This window comes from Cebidichthys violaceus, unplaced genomic scaffold (genome assembly GCF_023349555.1).
Source record: "Cebidichthys violaceus isolate CVI_PGR_0920_01 unplaced genomic scaffold, fCebVio1.0.p SCAF_6, whole genome shotgun sequence".
Classification (NCBI taxonomy): domain Eukaryota; kingdom Metazoa; phylum Chordata; class Actinopteri; order Perciformes; family Stichaeidae; genus Cebidichthys; species Cebidichthys violaceus.
The window spans coordinates 14,686,351-14,705,207 of record NW_027176816.1 but is presented as its reverse complement, the minus strand read 5'-3'; the positions used below and the strand labels follow the sequence as shown (position 1 = coordinate 14,705,207).

Below are 18,857 nucleotides of genomic sequence, written 5' to 3'. Positions count from 1 at the left end.
TACTCAGATTCTCAGATACTCAGAGTACTCAGATAAGTGGGGAGATAAATATATAAATAGACGGAATAAAATAACTTTCAAGAAGTTCAAACAAAAGCCTTTGTTACCTCAACAATAGCTCGTGTGAACTATTATGCAGCCCTGAGAGCCTCAGCGGGCCGGAGCTGTCCGCAGTTCTGAACACACGCACACACACACACACACACACACACACACACACACACACACACACACACACACACACGCGGCACTTTGGAGCTGTCCGTCGTCCTGAAATCTCACCACAGGAAAAATAAGTCATTTTAATGTGGATTGTGGATTTGTGTCCAGACAACTACTCACTATCTTCTCCATAATCAGAAATATGTGTCACTCAGAGGAGGGGGGGCACCAACTCTCCCACACGGTCCCCTCTGCTGGATCCGGGCCTGGGGTTTCTCATATTCTCCCTTTTGTTTATTCGATTGTCGATGCTGTTGTTGAGTGAATCCTCTCTCTCCGCGCCCACAGTCTGAAATCATACTGATGCGGCGTGCACGGCCGGTGATTGATTTCAGCTCCAATGCATAACAATGGGATTGCACAAAAAGAGCCTGCTGCAAAGAGATAAGAATTTAATAGAATTTCTGAAAGCTGAAGGTTGGGCTTTTTGAATATTCCCCGCGTGCGCTGCGTGGAGACAGCAGATAAAGGATGGCATTTGTGGGGACTATTCTCAAATGGCTTGTAATGAATGGTTGTCATTCCCACTAATGGTTTCAAAACAGCAAAGCAGAGCCGCGGTGTGAACAACATTTGGGAGTGACTCCAAGTTGCACTATTAAGACTGACTGTTGTTTGGAGCTGCGCTGACAGTTGGCATTACTCTCAATGAGCCTTAAAAAAACCATCAACAAATCTGTTACTGACAGTGATCACTCTTCTTCAAACTCCTGCGGGCGTCACAACAATTTCTCTGCGGCGTATTATTTCTCAGCGATAATCCAAATTGATATCGCACTTCCATCCCCTCACCTCCCCGGAACATAAATACATTTTTCGTAAAGCTCCCGTGGAGCTCTCTGCCTCTGATGTCGTTAAGACCCGGAGGAATTATCAGATGCTGTCGGTGCACCGCGCATATAACTCTGCATACAACTACTACATCAACTCCCAGTCCGAGGGGGAAAAATAGCCCTTGAATGAATTATTGGACGGGACCATTTTCCAGGATGAGTGGGGGGTGAAGGATTACAGTAGCTATAACCTCTGTGATGCATTTGTGAAACAGCAGGAACTCCAGGAAATGTATGAAACATGAGCTCAATGTGGTGTGTGACTTAGTGTTGGCTGCGTGCTGCAGAGCCCAGAGGCGCACACTGACTAAGTACAGATGGGTCATGAAGTTACACATGTTTGGATAGGGAAGAAGTGTGGGGAACTTATTCTACTATTGGGGGAAAATCGTGCAGAGACGATGTCTAGAGTCTAGTTTTCAGTCTTAGTGGTTCAGAATATGTATGCGAGAGAGAGGGTGTGTGTGTACATCTGTCCATTCAGTGAGTGTGTAGTAAGGGGGACCTCAAGCCCTGCCCATCTGATGCTGGAGGTTTTACTACAGCTTCCGTGATGTCATGGCAAAGGGCGGAGGGAGGAGATGGGGGTGGGGGTGTGGAGAGGGGATGGAGGGGGGGTACAATGGCTCATGAGGGAAAGGTAAGTCAATATTACGTTTTTTCTCGCTGACAAAGGCAAATGAAGCCATGTTTTTGCTTACAAACAAGTAACATCTCAACGCCTTGATCCGGAGCCGTGCACCGGTGCGCTGAGTGGGAGAGGCCGCGCGGAACAGCCTTCGCTCGCGCTTGTTATTTATCAGATGTGGACATTTGTAACGGGATAGATGATCGTTTTTTTAAGACCTTTACTCGGGATATCGTTTTAGCAAACTACTTGACAGCGACACCGCAACTCTCAAAACACAACAAGGACGCAGCGCCGAAGCCCAGAGGAAATATTGTTGAATACAGGTAATCAGATGTTTATGTTTTGATGATTTATCATTATAAATCTCGACATCTCAAGGCCTTTTTTTGCGCAACTTTGATATTCCTCCTCACCCTTGTAGTATCTTATAGCCGCACCGTCTGTGTGATTTTGTATTAGTGTTTTTATATTTTCATATTTGACGAAATATTAATTCAAACTTCCTCACAGCTGCGGTTTCTCAACAGTTTACTATTTTTTTTAAAGTGCATATTTGTTTGATTTATTTTCATTTTCAAAACGCATCGTTGATGATAGTACTGCAGAACTAGAGAAGATGCTGCTTTGCCCTCAAATGTTTGTCCTAACATTGATGCCTCATTATAATAATAATAACAAAAAAAGAATAATAATCGTAATTGTGTGAAAAAGTGGGACTAAAGCAGCTATGGCGCTTTCTCAGAACCTTAGCGCGTTTCAGCCACTTCTCTGTCGGACACTTCATCACTCTCTATGTTGTATTGCTCTGGATGCTCTCCGGCCGAACTGAGACACACCTGAAGTGTGTTCTCCACTCCGTCCTCTAGTTTCACCTTCTACATCTCCAGGAATAAATTAGCCCGTTCACTGGACCCGCCGCGCGTTACAGCCGCGAGCCGTTTTCTCTCTTTCTGGGTTGTTACAGTAATGTGTGATGTCTGTCTCGAGTCCGGTACCGAATTGTGTTATTATTTCGATTTTACAGTGGGCGTTGAGCAGGACTCGTGTGTGTGTGTGTGTGTGTGTGTGTGTGTGTGTGTGTGTGTGTGTGTGTGTGCGGGGGGGGGGGCTGGATGCACGGACAGATGGATGGATGGAAGGATGGAGTGAATGTGTGTTTGAGAGGGAGGGAGGGGTTTGCCATTTGATCCTCTGCAGCAAAAAAACAGAGATGCTCTCTTCAAATGTCAACCGCCTTTAGTGGTGCGCAGATAAAATAAAATAAAAAGTGGTCAGAGCGCTAGAAATAAACAGCGGGCTTAAAGTACACATTTCGCCGGATTTTTGAAGCGCTCATCTAGTCGGATTCACCCCGAGAATGTGAGCCTGTGCGTTGTGTTTTTCATTACCCCCCCCCCCCCCCCCCCCCCCCCCCCCCCCCCTGCTTTGCTTAGATGGCCACGTAATGTGCTGTGTGTGCGCCTCGCGGTCTGTCAAAGCACCTGCGTCCTAAGATGGAGGAAAGAGATGAGGGATGATGATACACAGTGTTATGTCACCCGCTCCTTAAGTTGCTCTCCATCCCCCGGTGTGGTGAGGCGGCTCGACGTCGCTCGATCACTGACAAACTTTAGCTGCTAGTTTAGATGATTTCTTTCAGGAGGTTAGAGGCAAAAACCGTCTAAACGTACTTCACTTCCCCGCATTGCTGTTTGAAAATCACCCATCTTTAGAAAAAATCATGTCAGTTTGTCTTTTTAAGGAAAATGTTTGATACATCTGGAATGATGTTTGGCTTTTATAGTGACAGAATATGTTTGACTGACTTTACCTGCTTTTCAAATGTAAAGACAGACCTCTGTTAGACAGTGGGGATTTTTTTTTTTAAGTCTGTAGTTGTGTTTAAAGCGTAAAAGCTATTTCATTAAATTAAATTAAATTAAATTTATTTTGTTTCACCCGAAATCACAAATTTGTCTCAGAGGGCTTTACAATCTGTACACATACGACATCCTCTGTCCCGGGACCCTCACATCAGTACAGGAATAACTCCAAAAATCCCTTTAAGGGGAAAAAACAGGATGCAACTTTAGGGAGAGCAACAGAGGAGATATCTATAAGTGAAGCCCATAGAATTGTGCAGAAGGAGCATGTACTTGGAAAGATGCTCTGTTGTTGGGCTGGATGTATAGGATGAACACCGAGCTAAAGATGTCATGATAAAACACCTATTGTTGTTCTTCTGTTTACTTTTCCTGAGAAAATGTAGCCTAGTTTCTGGGGATTACAGAATTAGGTTATTGGTGCCTTATGTTGTCAGTGGCGGCTTTGACAGCAGAGAATGGAGCTGCATGCAGCAGCACAGGCCCCGATCTGAAGTTGCTTCTGTCTTTTCTTTAGTTATCGTGATAGGACAAACCCTCTCTATTTATGAAGGGCTGAATAGCCCTGTGGTGAGGACAGCAGGTGCCGGAGGAGGGAGAGCAATAAACATGTTGGAGGAGCAGCTGGGGCCAAATTGCACCCTCGTCATTCAAAGCCTATCAGAAATCTAAGCAATACAAGCAAAGGTCAGGGTTGGCCAGGCTTTCAATGGAAAGGAGGCATTTAAAATGAAAGCCTGGAAATAATGAATTTCATGCCATGTGTTAAAAGGGAAATAAATACAAAAAATGTAAAAAAAAAACAGAATTAATTAAAAAGTAAGCAGAATGTGCATAAATTCTCAGATATAAAAACATGACATGCAGAACTGTTTAGAGCATCATAAAGTGCTGCCTTCAGCGGAGGACTTCCAGGTGCACAGGTCCCTACAGTTAGCCTTGTGTTGTTTCTCTGATGCTGAGGTCAGGTTGGCCCTCAGTGGAGCTCCTCCAAAGGCTGTTACCATGGTGCCGCCTTCCCCTTCCACACCCCCGCCCTAAACTCCCGTCCCATAACTGATAAAACCACCTCACCCTGACCAAATCCCGGCCTCTCGTAGTTATTCTGCTCTGTGTTACTCCAGCTTCAGGCTGGGAAATACAACTGAGGGTTCTGACTGAAGGGTTTATCTGAATTGTATTTTTCTGGTTATCTATACAGCACAAAAACTAAATCTGACAGATAATCTGGTCAGTTTTTCTCATCCTGTGACACACAAGAAAGCAGCGAGTAATACGAGAGCGTCCCGCTCCACAACTTTTGATTTCTCTGTCTCTTCTACCCGGCTCGCTGTAATCACACTAAGTTGCCTCTAAATCCTGCTTAACAGGACCAGGGGTGTACAGCTGGCCCTGGCCCCGTACGTACACTAATACTGTTACAGACAGTTCACCCTGGTATTTAATCTAACTATGGATTTAGGCTTCTTTGCTCTATTGTCCCTGTACAGTAAGCCGCCTGCCTATAATGGTATTACTCAAACCTAAACTTTGTTTTCTGGTAAAAGGTTTTTTTGTTTCAATTCATATACTACATGTGTTGATTTATTAAAGGGTTTTTGTGCTGAAAATAGGAAAGATTTTCTTAACTTTGCCTCACAGAAAAGCTTTGATAAAGACACAGAATCTTGATAGTAAAATAGGATATTTAATCCATTCATTCTGTATTCAGCCCCCCCTTACTTCTGATTAACCAAACCTCCCCGGTGAACAACTAATTGTCTCGTACTCCAATTTTCTCTTCCAAATAATGAGCTGCGAGTCTTGTAGGTGGGAATGAGCCGAATCTGATCAAAGAATAAGAGAGCACATATTCTGAGCAGACAAGGCAAATTACTGTTTATGTTTTTTCATCTGCGAGGGATCCAGGTGTTCAGGTTTCACACCAAACAACAGATGAAAGATAGAAGGGTCTATTCAGACACCTTTTCTGTGATTAATTGCCTGATTCTATAAACCTCCGATATCTGACGCGGGTTCAAACTGTCCAGATGTGTTTCCTCTGTGTGTAGAAGAGGACTGAGGGAAGTGAGCAGGGATGTTGACACATGGCCCGAGGCGCTGTGTCCTAATAGAGCGCTGTTCTATGCTTGGTATTTAGGGAGGGCTCTCTCAGCCTCTTGGCCTCCGAACCAACAATGCAGGACGGATGCTCACTTCCCTTTACTCCAAGAGGAGGGGAGAAAAAAGGAAGCAGCGAATTTTGGTGCTGGAGACAGAGGAGACAGAGAGACAGAGATAGAGATGCAGACGAACAGTATTGCTGTTGTAATCACTTTTTTCCTGAGGGCGGAGTGAAAGTTGACAAACAAGCATTTTGCAAAGAGTGCTGGCTGGGCTTTGCCGAGGTTTGCACTTAACGGGCAAAGTAGGGATGGGCGAGCAGAGGGGGGTGAGCGGGGAGTTTGACAGAGGGGGGGCTGCTCTGCGTGGGGACCCCTCGGATACGGACCTGCAGCCTTTTGTTGTCTCACAGACCGCTTGCTTTTAGTGTGCACTCTGCATGCACTGTGGGTTCATGTACAGGACAGCACGAGCAGAGAAAATAACTCTTGCTGTGTCTTTGAAAGCAGCAAGAAGACAGATGAAAAGGTAGAGATACCTGATGGGAGACAATGAGATGGACACATCTCGCCTTACTCTCTACAGAGACCAAGTTCAAGTGTAAAGAGGTTGATATTTTGTTGCCTCTCAGGAGCTACATCTATGCAATCCTTTTAAATCTGAAACCGTCCTTCAGTTTTAATATTCTAATTAGAATAGATTGAATTCCCACTGTAGTATTCGTGATTTGTGTCATGATTACTCTTCCACTATATTGCTGCTTCAGTTCAGTAGTCAGTCTGATTCCTCTAAGATGTTGTTGAGGATAGACAGATGGGTGGCCCATACAGAAGAGAAGTCACTGTAAACTCAAGGGTGCTTGCTCTTTCACTGTCCCGCTGTCTTCTGCAAAGACGCACAATCTCTATAGAGGTGAAAGCCAGAAGGGTGTGTGTTAATATATATATATATATATATATATATATATATATATATATATATATATATATATACACATATATGGAAAAGAATCAGATTTCACTGTACCAGCTCAGTGAAGAGAGAGCGAGAGCGGCCGCTTGTTTTGGAGTCTCACAGATGAAGAGTCTTACAGCTACACTAGTTGAAAAGTTCAGCCTTGGGCATTCATAGAAAAATAATCTGCACTCTCCCTGAACTTGAAGCTGTGGTAGGAGGGGGGGGGGGGGTACGACCCCCTCAACGGTTAAGACGACTCTCTGTTTGGTATCGAACGCCTCCAACAGAACCAGAGAGAGGGCAGAATGGAAAAAGGAATCTGTGGTAGATTTAATGTGTTTCTTCTGGACGATCAGGAATACCAAGTGAAGAGCTATTACCTTGATGAAAAAAAGGAGAGAGAGGGGGAGAGAAAAAGAAGGCCTGATTTATGTATGATTCATTATTTACTGACCATTCTTCACCCCCTCTCATCTCACGTCGCCCTTCCCCCTATTTGCTTATATATGCACCCTGAAAAGCTCGATAAAAATGCGCAAATTTGATTGATTCTAATAGCAGACTGACAGGGACCCCAGCTGGGGCACTTAGCCATGCCTATGTGTGTGTGTGTGTGCGTAAAGCATACACACTGTTCCTTTAGTTAATAAAGGAGTGTCTGCAGCATGCTCCAGTGCCCCGACCTTCCCTCAAAGTAGCACCCCCACCCTCCCCTCCCTCCCTTTATCCAAACGGCTGCCCCGTCCATTGGTGCTGATGTCGTTGATTTCATATGACAACTCTCTCTTTTCTCCTCTTCTTTCTTTTCCTCCCGTCTTGTCCCACCTCCCTGTTGGTTCTGTCTCTAGAAAATGAGTTCCGGGGCGAGCTGGTGAACCAGCGGTGGACACGAGGCGAGAGGACCAGCAGCCGCTGCCAGGCCTCCCAGAGACTGCAAAGCCGTCGACCAATCATGGTGAGTGACAAGGCCCCGCAATCCTTCTGCCTCCCCACCCCACCACTTCTTCGCCCACCCCCAACACACACACCCCTTCCAACCTGATTCTGCTTCCTGGGCATTTCCCCAATCCCCTAACTCAGCGGGGAAAGTCAAAAAGGGTGGAGGCGGAGGGAGGGGAGGATGGAGAAAAGAGGCAGTCTGTGTGTGTGTGTGTGTATGTGTGTGTGTGTGTGTGTGTGTGTGTGTGTGTGTGTTGGGAGGGGGGGAGGGGGGGGGGATTGATAGCCCCGCTGGACAGAAAAACATGAATCAAACAGCACATCAAATCTCCCGCTTGGCCCCGCCCATCCTCTGCCTCAGCCCCACTCAGCTTAGTTCAGTTTAGTAAAGCTCAGCGTGGCACACAGCTCAGCGTTTTCCCACTGCTGAGTTCACTTCACAGGATTTTTTTTTGTATTGAAACACAATCAAAAAAAAGAAACTCAAAACGATGTCCTTGAGCTGCTCATACTTTTTTTTTGTCCATGATATTCCTCCTTATCAGCAGAGTAGAAACCTCTTTTCCTCTCTCTAACCCACTCTGCCATCCTAAACCTGTATACGCTCTTTCTTCTAATACTTCTGACACAAATTGCCACCATTTTAAGGTTATTTCTCCATTCTGTAAACATCTGGTCCCTTTTTTCTCCCTGTGCATCACAACTGAGAGTGTGACACCCGACAAAGAGATGGAGGGATTGAGGGGAGATTGAAAGAGAGAGGAGCGGGGGTTGGGGGTAGTTTCCCCTTGGGCCCAGTAAAAGTAGTTCTGCTTCCCCGTGATGGCTCGGGTTCATCTGAAGAGATGACTTTTATTGATTTGGTTTGATTTCTGCTGCTGAGGGGGCCGAGGAGAGAGAGAGAGAGAGAGAGAGAGAGAGAGAGAGAGAGAGAGAGAGAGAGAGAGGCGTTGGTTTCAAACGCTGCATCATGTGAAGCGGCCCTCGTCTGTTTGGCCCGGCACTTATGATACCTGGCCGTCACACAACCTCCTTATTATCTTTTTTAGACTTGTGGCAAGCGGAGGTGAATGAAACAGACTTAAATATGAGAAGATGTTTTGTCTTGAACGCTGAAATCACATCAGGATGACTCACTCTGTAAATGGCAAACCTCTGACAGCACTCATACTCACATCTGACCCATTATGCAGTCACACATGCTCAGTCTTTTTGCATATGGAGTGAGAAGCACAGCATCTCCCCCCCTCCCTTCTCACCGCTCCGCTATGCTTTTGTGAATTATTAAAGTGAAACTGTGGAAGGGCTCGCCGCGCGGCCATCCAACATGGAGGCTGCTCAGCGTGGTCCGCCTGTCGAGGGAACTCTTAATTGGCAGCTGCTGTCTGCAGGTAATTTTTGGAGATGTCAGTCTTCGTCGCCAGTTGTGAACGCTTCTCGCTCTGTGTCTCCGCCCCACCTTAACCTCCTCCTTTCCTTGTCTTCACTCTTGTAAACCTGAAAATGAATAAAGAAGTCATTTATGTGCACCGGGGGACGAAGGGTGACCTTCTCTCTGAAGTCATTGCCCCCAGCCAGCCATTTACATAGAGCTGTCAGAATGCAGAGCAGAGCTGGGGCCCTCCTGCACCGACCGATGCACACAAAGAAGTACATAATTGATAATGTACAACACAGCCTGTAGGGATGAGCCATGTCCTCCTCCTCCTCCTCTTCCTCCTCCCCCTTATTCTTCTACTGCTGCTGCTCCACACCACATTTCATACTAGTTAAACCCCAACACACACACACACACACACACACACACACACACACACACACACACACACACACACACACACACACACATATGCGGACATCCTTCTCATCTTTTTCCCTCTCTGTCTCTCTCTGTTCTGTGTGCTGTGTAGGCCCACCGACATACACTGTTCAAGCAGTTGTCTAATTAAAAGACAACAAGGTAAAGGACTAGTTTGGAACATACTTTAAAAAAGGCCCTTTGAAAGAGATTATGAAGATCAGGTGAATGCCTGCCTGGCTGCATCTCGATTCACTCGCTGTGACTTTGTGTTCATACAAATTTAATGAGCTGGAATTGAGAAAAGGGACAGGAAAAAGAGGAGAAACTCAGATGTGCTTACCTATTTAAATGTGTGTAGCTATGGTTACGCAAACATGAAAGCAATAGGGGCCCTCCTTTTCAGTCCAGGTTCTGATTCATGTGATGACTATGAATTTAAGGAGGAGGCAAAGGAAGGGGGATGAAAAAATAAAGGAGGAACAGAATGGTAGATCATCTTTTCATAAAGGGGGGGGGGGGGGTTATCTCATCCACACACACACACACACACACACACACACTTCTCTCTCACACACTTAGAGTCAGAATTCAAAGTGGTTCACCAACATACAAATCCACCAATGTAACCATTTGATTCATCAACGTTTAGCCTTCAATTCATATCTCAATCCCTCTCACAGGTCAGTGTTCAGCTCGGGAGCGTTCAGTGTCACCTTCGTGGTTCCTGTTTTTACAGAAGGAGGGAAGCTGATGAAAAGACAAGAAAACCCCTCTCTGATCATATTGTAGTGATTTAAATCTTCTGCAATGCGCTCCCACACTCTTTACTAGAGGAAGAAATAAGCAGATGTTTTATAAAAGTAAAAGTATCAAGTTTAAATAATTATTCAAACAAAACAATTTGTGACATGCAGGTTCCCCTGAAACTTTTTCAGCTCAGAACCAGAACCTGAAAACCTCAAGAAAATGCTCGGAAATACTACTACTTTTGTCCACAGGGGCCGCCAAAATCAACACAAAATGAAAGTTTTTTGTAGTAGCTTTAAGTAAAAGTACACAGGAACATATGGTTCCCAACTTTCTTTTGTCAGATGTTTCCCCACAGACCTATTAGACGAGCCCTTCAACAGCACCGCCATCTTCTTCTGCTGGTTTATTTTTTTTCATGCATTCTCAACCCGTGGTGTTCAGACGTTTACAGCTGACTCAATATGTATATATGGAGACACAATGTGCAATACTAGTTAAATGCACAAACACAAAAAACACATCTGAGTCATGTTTAAAGTGGATGCTCTTTTTGTGAGCAGCATTTTAATGGAAGGGAAGCTAATCAATATAAAGGTAAAATGATATTATATAGTTAAAGTTCAATGGAAACATGTACAAGTGCAGGCACCTCAGAATTGTGATAAATCACAGCACCGCTGCTTCTTCCGGACATGAACACAAACGAGTGCAGACAGCGGAGTGTAGGGAGACGGACTTTGAACTCTCATGTGTAAAGGGGAGCACACACACACACACACACACACACACACACACTGGCAGACAACTCTTCACTGCACATTCATCTGCTCCTCTTCCCACATAGCACATGTGGGAGGAGCTCGGAAGGAGTAAACTGCTCCCTTCAGGAAGGGCACAACGCTGCCACTTGTTACTCGACTTCTACAAACAGCGCCCGATCCAAAGAGTTGAGGCAGGAGTGGAGAGAGAGAGAGAGAGAGAGAGAGAGAGAGAGAGAGAGAGAGAGAGAGAGAGAGCAAGAAAGAGACCCAAACAGGAAGGGAGGGGCCTGTGCCTGCACCTGTACCTCCGGCCAAACACTAGACACTAATGAATGAAGCGCACCCTCCTCGGGGGCCTTAACAACAACAACAACAGCGTGCTTCATCTTCCTCTCATCCCTCTTTCCCTCCTTCTTTTCATAAGTAGTCTATTAGCAGGAAGGAGCATTGCCAAATAGAGAGAGGCAGAGGAAAAAGAAGAAGGAGAGGAACAGGGCCCCCGTGTTTCAATCCCACTGTGGCGGTGCCAACTTGACTATAGAGAAGCAACAAAGCCGCTAAGTGCCTGGGCAAGGAGAGGGGAGGTGTAGAGGCAACTGGGGTGGAGGGGGAGTTAGGGGTTGAGGGGGTAGTGTGAGACAGAAAAAGAGAAAGAGGGGAGACCTGCGATTAAAAAAAAAAATAGTCCAGTAATCAAAGCTAACGGCTCCATTGTGTCTAAAAAGCATCTGATAGCTTCAGAGTGCACTGAGAGCAGCACTGAGCGAGGAGAGGTGGTGCTGAGGAGGTGTGGCCCAGGGTCAATATGTGTGTGTGTGTGTGTGTGTGTGTGTGTGTTCGTGTGTTCCAGGCAGCAGGGTTAACACCTGCTCCTTTGTGGCTTAAAAGCCGAGCCAGAAGTAAGCAGCGGGCAGCACACACACACACACACACACACACACACACACACACACACACACACACACACACAACTCTTCTTAAAAGGGTTATTACAGTGGCTTTTTAGCAGCCTGTGTGTTTTTGCTTTATTATTATATTCAGCATAGTCAGGATTGTCAGGGCCATGGCCCTTGTGAGCAGAGGGACTGCTACAGTGTACAATCATGTGTACCATTCAGGTGTAGGAAATTACAGGGAGAGTAATGGGGGGGCGTGTGTGGGGCGAGGGTGGGGAGTGGATCTGAAAAGTAGCTCGAACAACAGGGTTTGTTTCCTTTCCATACTCTTTATTTCTGTCTCTCTTCAGATGAAGTGAGCAGGACGAAAGACTCAGAATGTATGTGTTTTTTTTATTTTAACAACGGGTGAGGAGCGATGTTTTGCGAGAATTAAAGATATGATCGTCTCTTTGTGTCAGCGTTACCTTTGGTGTGTTTCAATTGGAACATCCTGAGTGAGGGTTATTATAGCAGGTCTTTTAAAGCAGAGGAAGGACAATTACCTGTGGCTGTGTGAAATAACCACTCACACTCTCTTTCCTCTCCTCCCTCCTCTTCTCCTCTGCACCATCTTCTCTGTTTCCTCCTTTACTCACTTGTCTCTCTCCCCCTCTCTGGCTTCCTCTTTCTCCTCTTCCTTCCTTCCCAGATGAGTGTGGAGGGTGACGCCAAGCGAACTCGCACTCGGTCCAAGGGAATCAGAGGTGAGTGTTTGTCATCTCTCCTACATGTCAGGCCATGTCTGCTAAAAGTGTTTCCTTGCCCCCCCCCCCCCCCCCACACACACACACACACACACACACACACACACACACACACACACACACTTTACTCCTAACATCAGTATGTGTACCTGAGCAACAATGCTGTGTGTTTAGGTGTATATAGATGTGTGTACATATGCTGTGAAATGTCTCTCAGTGTGAATATAAACAGCTTAGGTCCAACAGAACAGATGCTTTCACAGGATTGGCCACTTTTTGCCACCAAATGTCACACACCGCTTCATCAGTCACAAAGTCACACAGAAAGTCATCGGGGAAGAAAACAGGACTCCAGATCTTTGCAGCAGACATTGTGGATAGTTCATCCTGGATAACAACGCTAATGCTGCACACGTGTTATTCTTACCGCAGCTCTTATATTGAAGCCTGTCAAGTTAGGGACGTCCTGAAAGTGCATGCAGAATGGCCAAGAGGGCGTTGCAGATTTTTGTTAATCTCTCAACTTGATTTTCATCTGGACCTCCTCCATTTTCTTGCCTCCGTGCCGGTGACAGTGTGGCTGGAGGCATTATGTTTTCTGGTTTTCCTGAACGAGATATTGTTCGGCTAATGCAGCCACAGCCTCTCTGCGCTGCATTTCTTCGGCTGTATATTCTGGCTCAAGTAGATCTGGCTCAATATCTGAGTCGGCTAAAACACTGTAAAATGTGTCCTCATCCAGAACGTCTTTTGTACTCGTATTTTTATTGCATTACAAGAGAAGAGAACAAGTTCTGTTTTTGAGCAGCATCTCTAACGTGTCTCCTGGCTACCAACAGATAGATAGAGGCTTGTTGAAACAACCTGAAGTTCTTCCTATATCTCCAACTATGTGACTTTAAACGATGGCGCTGGATGCAGGAAGAACAACCGATTTTTCAGCAGGAGAACACAGGAATTTATTGTGTTAATTGACTATATTTTCCATCAACACTGATTGGACATAAAAGGTGGCAAATTTTCCCTCCAAGTATTTTACAGAGTTTACTCAGATTAGACTACAAATCATGCTTTATCTGATTAATTTAGGTACATTGTTTGAGCATTATGCTCCTTTACGAGTAGCTGCACTCACACATATACACATAAGGAGAAAATAATGGTTATAGAAAGCAATTTATCACACAAAATGAGGCAGTAGATGATTTCTCACCATCTCTTGTGTAGTCTAAATACAGATATTTATGCAAAAATAAACATGGTATGCATGTTTGTGTTTGAATATGTATTTGTGTACATGTACATATTGATACATGTGTCTTTCTCCTTGCATTTATATGTGTGCCAGTGTGTTTGTGTGTTTAGAGAAACAGTTCAGGAAGGCGTCCAGTCTCTCCAACTGCATGATGAAAGACAGAGAAACTGAGCCACTGCACACACACACACAGACACACACACACTTATCAAGCTTGTGTGTATTTCTTATGCTCTTAGTGTATCTTGACACCAGCGGTCTTTCTGACGTGTGATTAATGCATGTGATATCGGAGCCCAAACTCAATTCTCCAGGATCATATTGTTTTCTCGTTTGCTCCAAATAAAAATAGGATATATTTCTCCAAACTCATTCTATCGCTCAACTCTCAATCGATGCCTGCAGCCAGCAGAGAGCCATGTGTGCGTGTTGTTTGTGAGCAGCGCTTGATTTATGTTTTGAAGGCAATTACTATAAGTTGTCCCTGGAAGGAGTGCTGTTTTTTCTACTGATGAAGGCAGTTTTCGCTTTTAATTTCATTTTGCCAATTATGATAACTAAAGTGCAACAATTAATCATGTTTTATTGCTGAAGTCTGCATTTTTTTTCTGAACAGCACCATGCAATTTGGCTGAACTAGATTTTCTCTGTGTGTATGCTGTTGTGTTGGCCTGTGTGTGTGTGTGTGTGTGTGTGTGTGTGTGTGTGTGTGTGTGTGTGTTATTCTACATTATAGCTGGGTTGCATCAACAAGGATTCATGATTAAATGATGGTTTAACTTAAAATCATGTTGAAACAAACTTTAAAACTATCTTAAAATAAAGAAACTGTGGTCCAGTATTAACTTTAGACTTGCGGAGGTTTAACTTTTTCACATAGATTGAGCAAAATAATCAAGTTCCCAGAAGAAAGTTAAGGGACGGACTCATAAACCAACAGGCCATCTTTTATTTCATTTCAGTGAAAAAAGTTTTCTCCTCACTGTTCTGTTCTGTTTTTTATCTTCTATTTTTGACCATATTGCTCGTTAATTCAGCCAGCAAGTTTTTCTCAAAGGAGGACAAATTGGAGCTTTTCTGCTGAGTCATCATAAGTAACGCTGCACTAACTAACTGACTTTTTAGCTAGCTAGCTAGCAAACGATGGGACGTTTTGTTAAAGAAAACAGATCAGCCCCCTCTTTTATAGTCTATATATAGGTCTTCACAGCACGCTCATTTATTTATTTATGTATTTTAAATTTGTATTAACTGGAATTTACTAAACAAATATCAGTTTGTAATGGTGCAGGGCTCTGGATTTACTAATTGTAAACCTATCTTTGCTAAACTCTGATTAGAAGTAATTCTAGATTCCATCAACCCTTGTTGAGCCTATGTTTGTGCAGGCCGGTGCTACAGCCGTTTGTTTCCTGCTCACTCTTGTGAACATGTGTTTGTTTGTGTGTGTATGTATGCATGTAGATATGCGTGTGAGCTCATGAGTGTAGGTGTTTTTTCTTCTTCTCCTGATCATGCAGTCAGCCGTGTGTGCGCCTCTATGAGGAGGCCTCATGGGATTCGTATGCATTTGTGATTTATTGATCTGAGTTTCTTTTAGCAGCGCAGCTTTCAGAGCAGTCGTTCACCTTTGTTCTCCCTCCCTGTGTCTTTCTTCTCCTCCCCCATCTCTCTCTCCCCCTCTCCCCTCAGTTCCTATTGAGCTCGTAGGACAAGAGCTGAGGTAAGGAAACACCTTCATCTTTGTGCAAATCCCTTTCACAAAGTTCTTTTATGTGCACCATAGAGCACCCCCCGGCACTTGTAGACTCACTATCAGTGCTTCTTTAGATGATGTAGTGTATATATATATATATATATATATATATTTCTTTTATTTCTCATCGTCAGCACTTCTCGTGGTCAGTGCCTCCAACAGGCTGCTATTGATTTCTCACGGCCTTTTTTCCATTTCCTCCTATGAACACATACAGTAGAGAATGAAAGGGGCGTAAGATCTTTTTTGCGATCCGATCGAAGGATAGTGAAGGGCGATGATTCTGTTTTTCTGTTGCTTTACCTTTCTAGTTCTTCTCCTCCCCTCTCCTACCCGGGCGGCAGCTTTCAGGGCCTCTCCAGTCATGAGAGCCATTGTCCTCCTTCCTCTGCCTCGTTCTAAATGATTTTTTCATTCTCTCTCATTTTGTCACACTTCACCTCCGAGCATCGATCTGAGCTCAGCACTCCAAAAAAAACCTTTTGATTTCTGGATTAAGAAAAAAAACAGTAGGGAGGCCAGAGAGCGCCTCATTTAAAATGCAAATGCAGCAATTTTTAATAAGTGAAATTAATATTAAGGATAATTGGAGTAATAAAGGGCAATTGCTGGGGGGAAGTTAATGAGAATTGAAATGAGCTGTCCTGAGGGGTCATGGCAACCTGAATCAGAGGAGAGGGAGAGACCTGATGATGATGACTGGTGAGGAGAGCAGAGCAGGGGAAATTACAGCAGGTCTCGGCTGATCCTTATCGCTCATAGTAACAGGATATAGGCCAGGCTTGATGTACGACATACAATATTATGTTCTGCACAGCTTGATGCCACCTGCATTCATGCATATGTGTGTTTGCTGGATGGTCGGGGGGGGGGGGGGCATGTGTGTGCTCAGTTTGCATGTCTTTGCTTTGTTTTCTTGATTTGCTTTGTTTATTGCCTGTGGTTATCATTACCTCTGCATAGGGACTAAAATGCACCATGTCTTAAACATATCTCTAACCTCCATCCATCCCATCCAGCTGCCCCACCCCTGGATGCAATGGCTCTGGCCATATCAGTGGGAGATACTCACGACACAGAAGGTAGGGCAGATTAAAACCCCACCCTCTGTCCTTCCTTCCTCTCTGTCTGTCTGTCCTCGTCCTCTCTGCCCCACAACATCTGCTTTGTTGAAAATACAAACGTGATGCCTTGATTTTTTTAAAAAGGAACACTTCAACATTATGGGAAATGCGGTTATTTGCTTTCATGCCGAGTGTTAGATGATAAGAGCGATACCGCTCTCATGTCTGTGCTAATTATGAAGCTGCAGCCAGTTAGCATAGCTCAGCATTAAACTGTCCAAAGGTGACAGAATCCACCCACCAGGACCACACAAAGACAAATACAACTCTTTGTTTTGTACCGTACTACTTCTTGTCGAGGTGTAGCGCCCTCTCTGACCTCCCTCATTACATCACTCACAGTTACGGCAAGACTCCAGGAAGTCACTTGCAGGCTAGCTGTTCCCGGTTCCAGTCTTGATGTTCAGATAAGATAGGACGTAATCGAGAGCAAGTCTTGACTTAAATTCAAGTCAAGACTGAGACCAATGTAAAGCAGAGTCACAGTCATAAAAACAGTTTCATGTTTAGTGTGTTTAGTTATAAAATTTGAGGACATCTAAAAAAAGATAAAGAACATTGTAAAGCAGAAATATTTTTTTTGCTGATTTATAGTGGTAATTATCTTTGTACCCCTAAAGTTTATGTTGTGATTGGGGACTAGTTTCTTTAGCAAAAAATAAACAAGACGTAAGGATAGAATCCACATTTTTTAAAGCTTGAGATTAGACTATTAGAGAATATCTGTTTTTGAGATTGCACAGAAACTCCCAGAGCCTCTAAATCTAAACCTAAGTAGTAAAGTTTTCAGTGGACAGCAGTGAGACGTGATTTCTCCAGGTTTTATTAGAGCGTAATTCTCCCTCCCTCCTCGTCTGTGTCGCTCACCCTCAGAGTCCTTGCGAGACTCGGGGCAGCTCACTGGCTTGTGACTCCTCTTTATTGAGGGGCAGATATTAGCTATCTGTTTACATGTGTATTCGTTCAGCAGGCAATTTCAGATGCACTTTGTTTATAGATCGTCCCCCAATCTCCCTCGGCATCTCCCAGGTGAGAGTAAGAGGGAGTTTATTGGATTTCACCCTCCACTGCCTCGCCCGCCCGCCTTTCCATACAAGTTGTTCATTAAACGTTCCAGTCAATTGGCTGCGATCACTTGTGATTTCTGAGTGAGCCCACCCCCCGACCCCCCAGACCACGTTTGTTGACTCATACTCTCCAAAAACATCTCTCCATCCTTCTTCATGTCAAAACACACAAACACCCTCCGTCATGCTGCTTGAAGTCACCCATGGACATGATGAGGTGCATGAAGTTTTATTAGATATTTGGGGTGTTTGGGACTTTCGATTACAACCCTGCTTGGTATTCATGATCCTGTTCTCACTGTTCTCTCTTCTTTTTCCCTCCATTAGCATTCTGGGCTGCCCTATAGCCAGAAAGCGTCGTCTAGAGGAAGCAGAGGCCGAGCAGGAGCTAGAACAGGACACAGAACGGCCTGCCTCCAAGAGGAAGTCCCACCCCCTGAAAATGGCCCTGGACGAGGGCTTCAGCGCAGAGAGCGACGCCAGCAGCGAGGCTGAGGGCGAGGGAGAAAAGGATGGAGAGACAGCAGGAGAGACCAAGGAGGTGGAGGAGGAGGAGGAGGAGGAGGAAGACGAAGAGAGGGGGGCAGCTATAGAGGAGGAGACAGAGGAGATGACAGAAGACCTGATGCAGGATGGACAGACAAATAGACAGGTGGAGGAGACACAGATGGAGGAGGAAGAGGAGAGGGAAGAAGAAGTATATCAGAAGGAGGAGAACACATTTACTGCAGATGACGGTGAGCTTTTTCACCTTGAGACCAACCAGCTCATATTAACCACATCTTTGCTCTTCTTCACCGGTGAGGAAAATCTACCTCTAAACTCAGCAGCTTTTCAACCAATCCTCTATGTCTATAAACCATGAAAGATGATTCAACTATAAAAAATGACAAACTGGTTCCAGCTTTGAACATTTGCTATTTTTTCTCCATTCTACAGCACCGTAAATTAAATATCTTTGGGCTTTGGACTGTTAATCGAACAAAACAAGACGTATAAACTCACCCCTTTGGGCGTCTGGTGTTGTTTTTTTTCATCATTTAGAGATTAACTGGATTGATCATAAAAATAATCGAGAGATTGAAGGGTACTCTAGTGATTAAGTATTGCACTTCTATAAAGTTAAGGAACTCACACGAGGCATATTGTTTGAA

At 44.6% G+C, this 18,857-nt stretch overlaps 1 protein-coding gene across 7 annotated transcripts in view; it reads left to right on the top strand.

The window, feature by feature from the left end:
- Window positions 1–1,628: 1,628 nt before the first annotated feature.
- The window catches only part of LOC137889832 (myelin transcription factor 1-like), a 39,472-nt gene continuing 22,243 nt past the window's right edge, over window positions 1,629–18,857 (top strand). For 5 of the 7 annotated variants that reach the window (XM_068733902.1, XM_068733898.1, XM_068733901.1 and 2 more), the window contains exons 1-6: window positions 1,707–2,009; window positions 7,457–7,563; window positions 12,447–12,501; window positions 15,449–15,479; window positions 16,532–16,594; window positions 18,031–18,440. In XM_068733902.1, coding sequence (XP_068590003.1) covers window positions 7,561–7,563; window positions 12,447–12,501; window positions 15,449–15,479; window positions 16,532–16,594; window positions 18,031–18,440 — 562 coding nt within the window. In that variant the 5' untranslated portion in view covers window positions 1,707–2,009; window positions 7,457–7,560. The other 2 variants (XM_068733896.1, XM_068733900.1) reach the window with 2 other exon arrangements.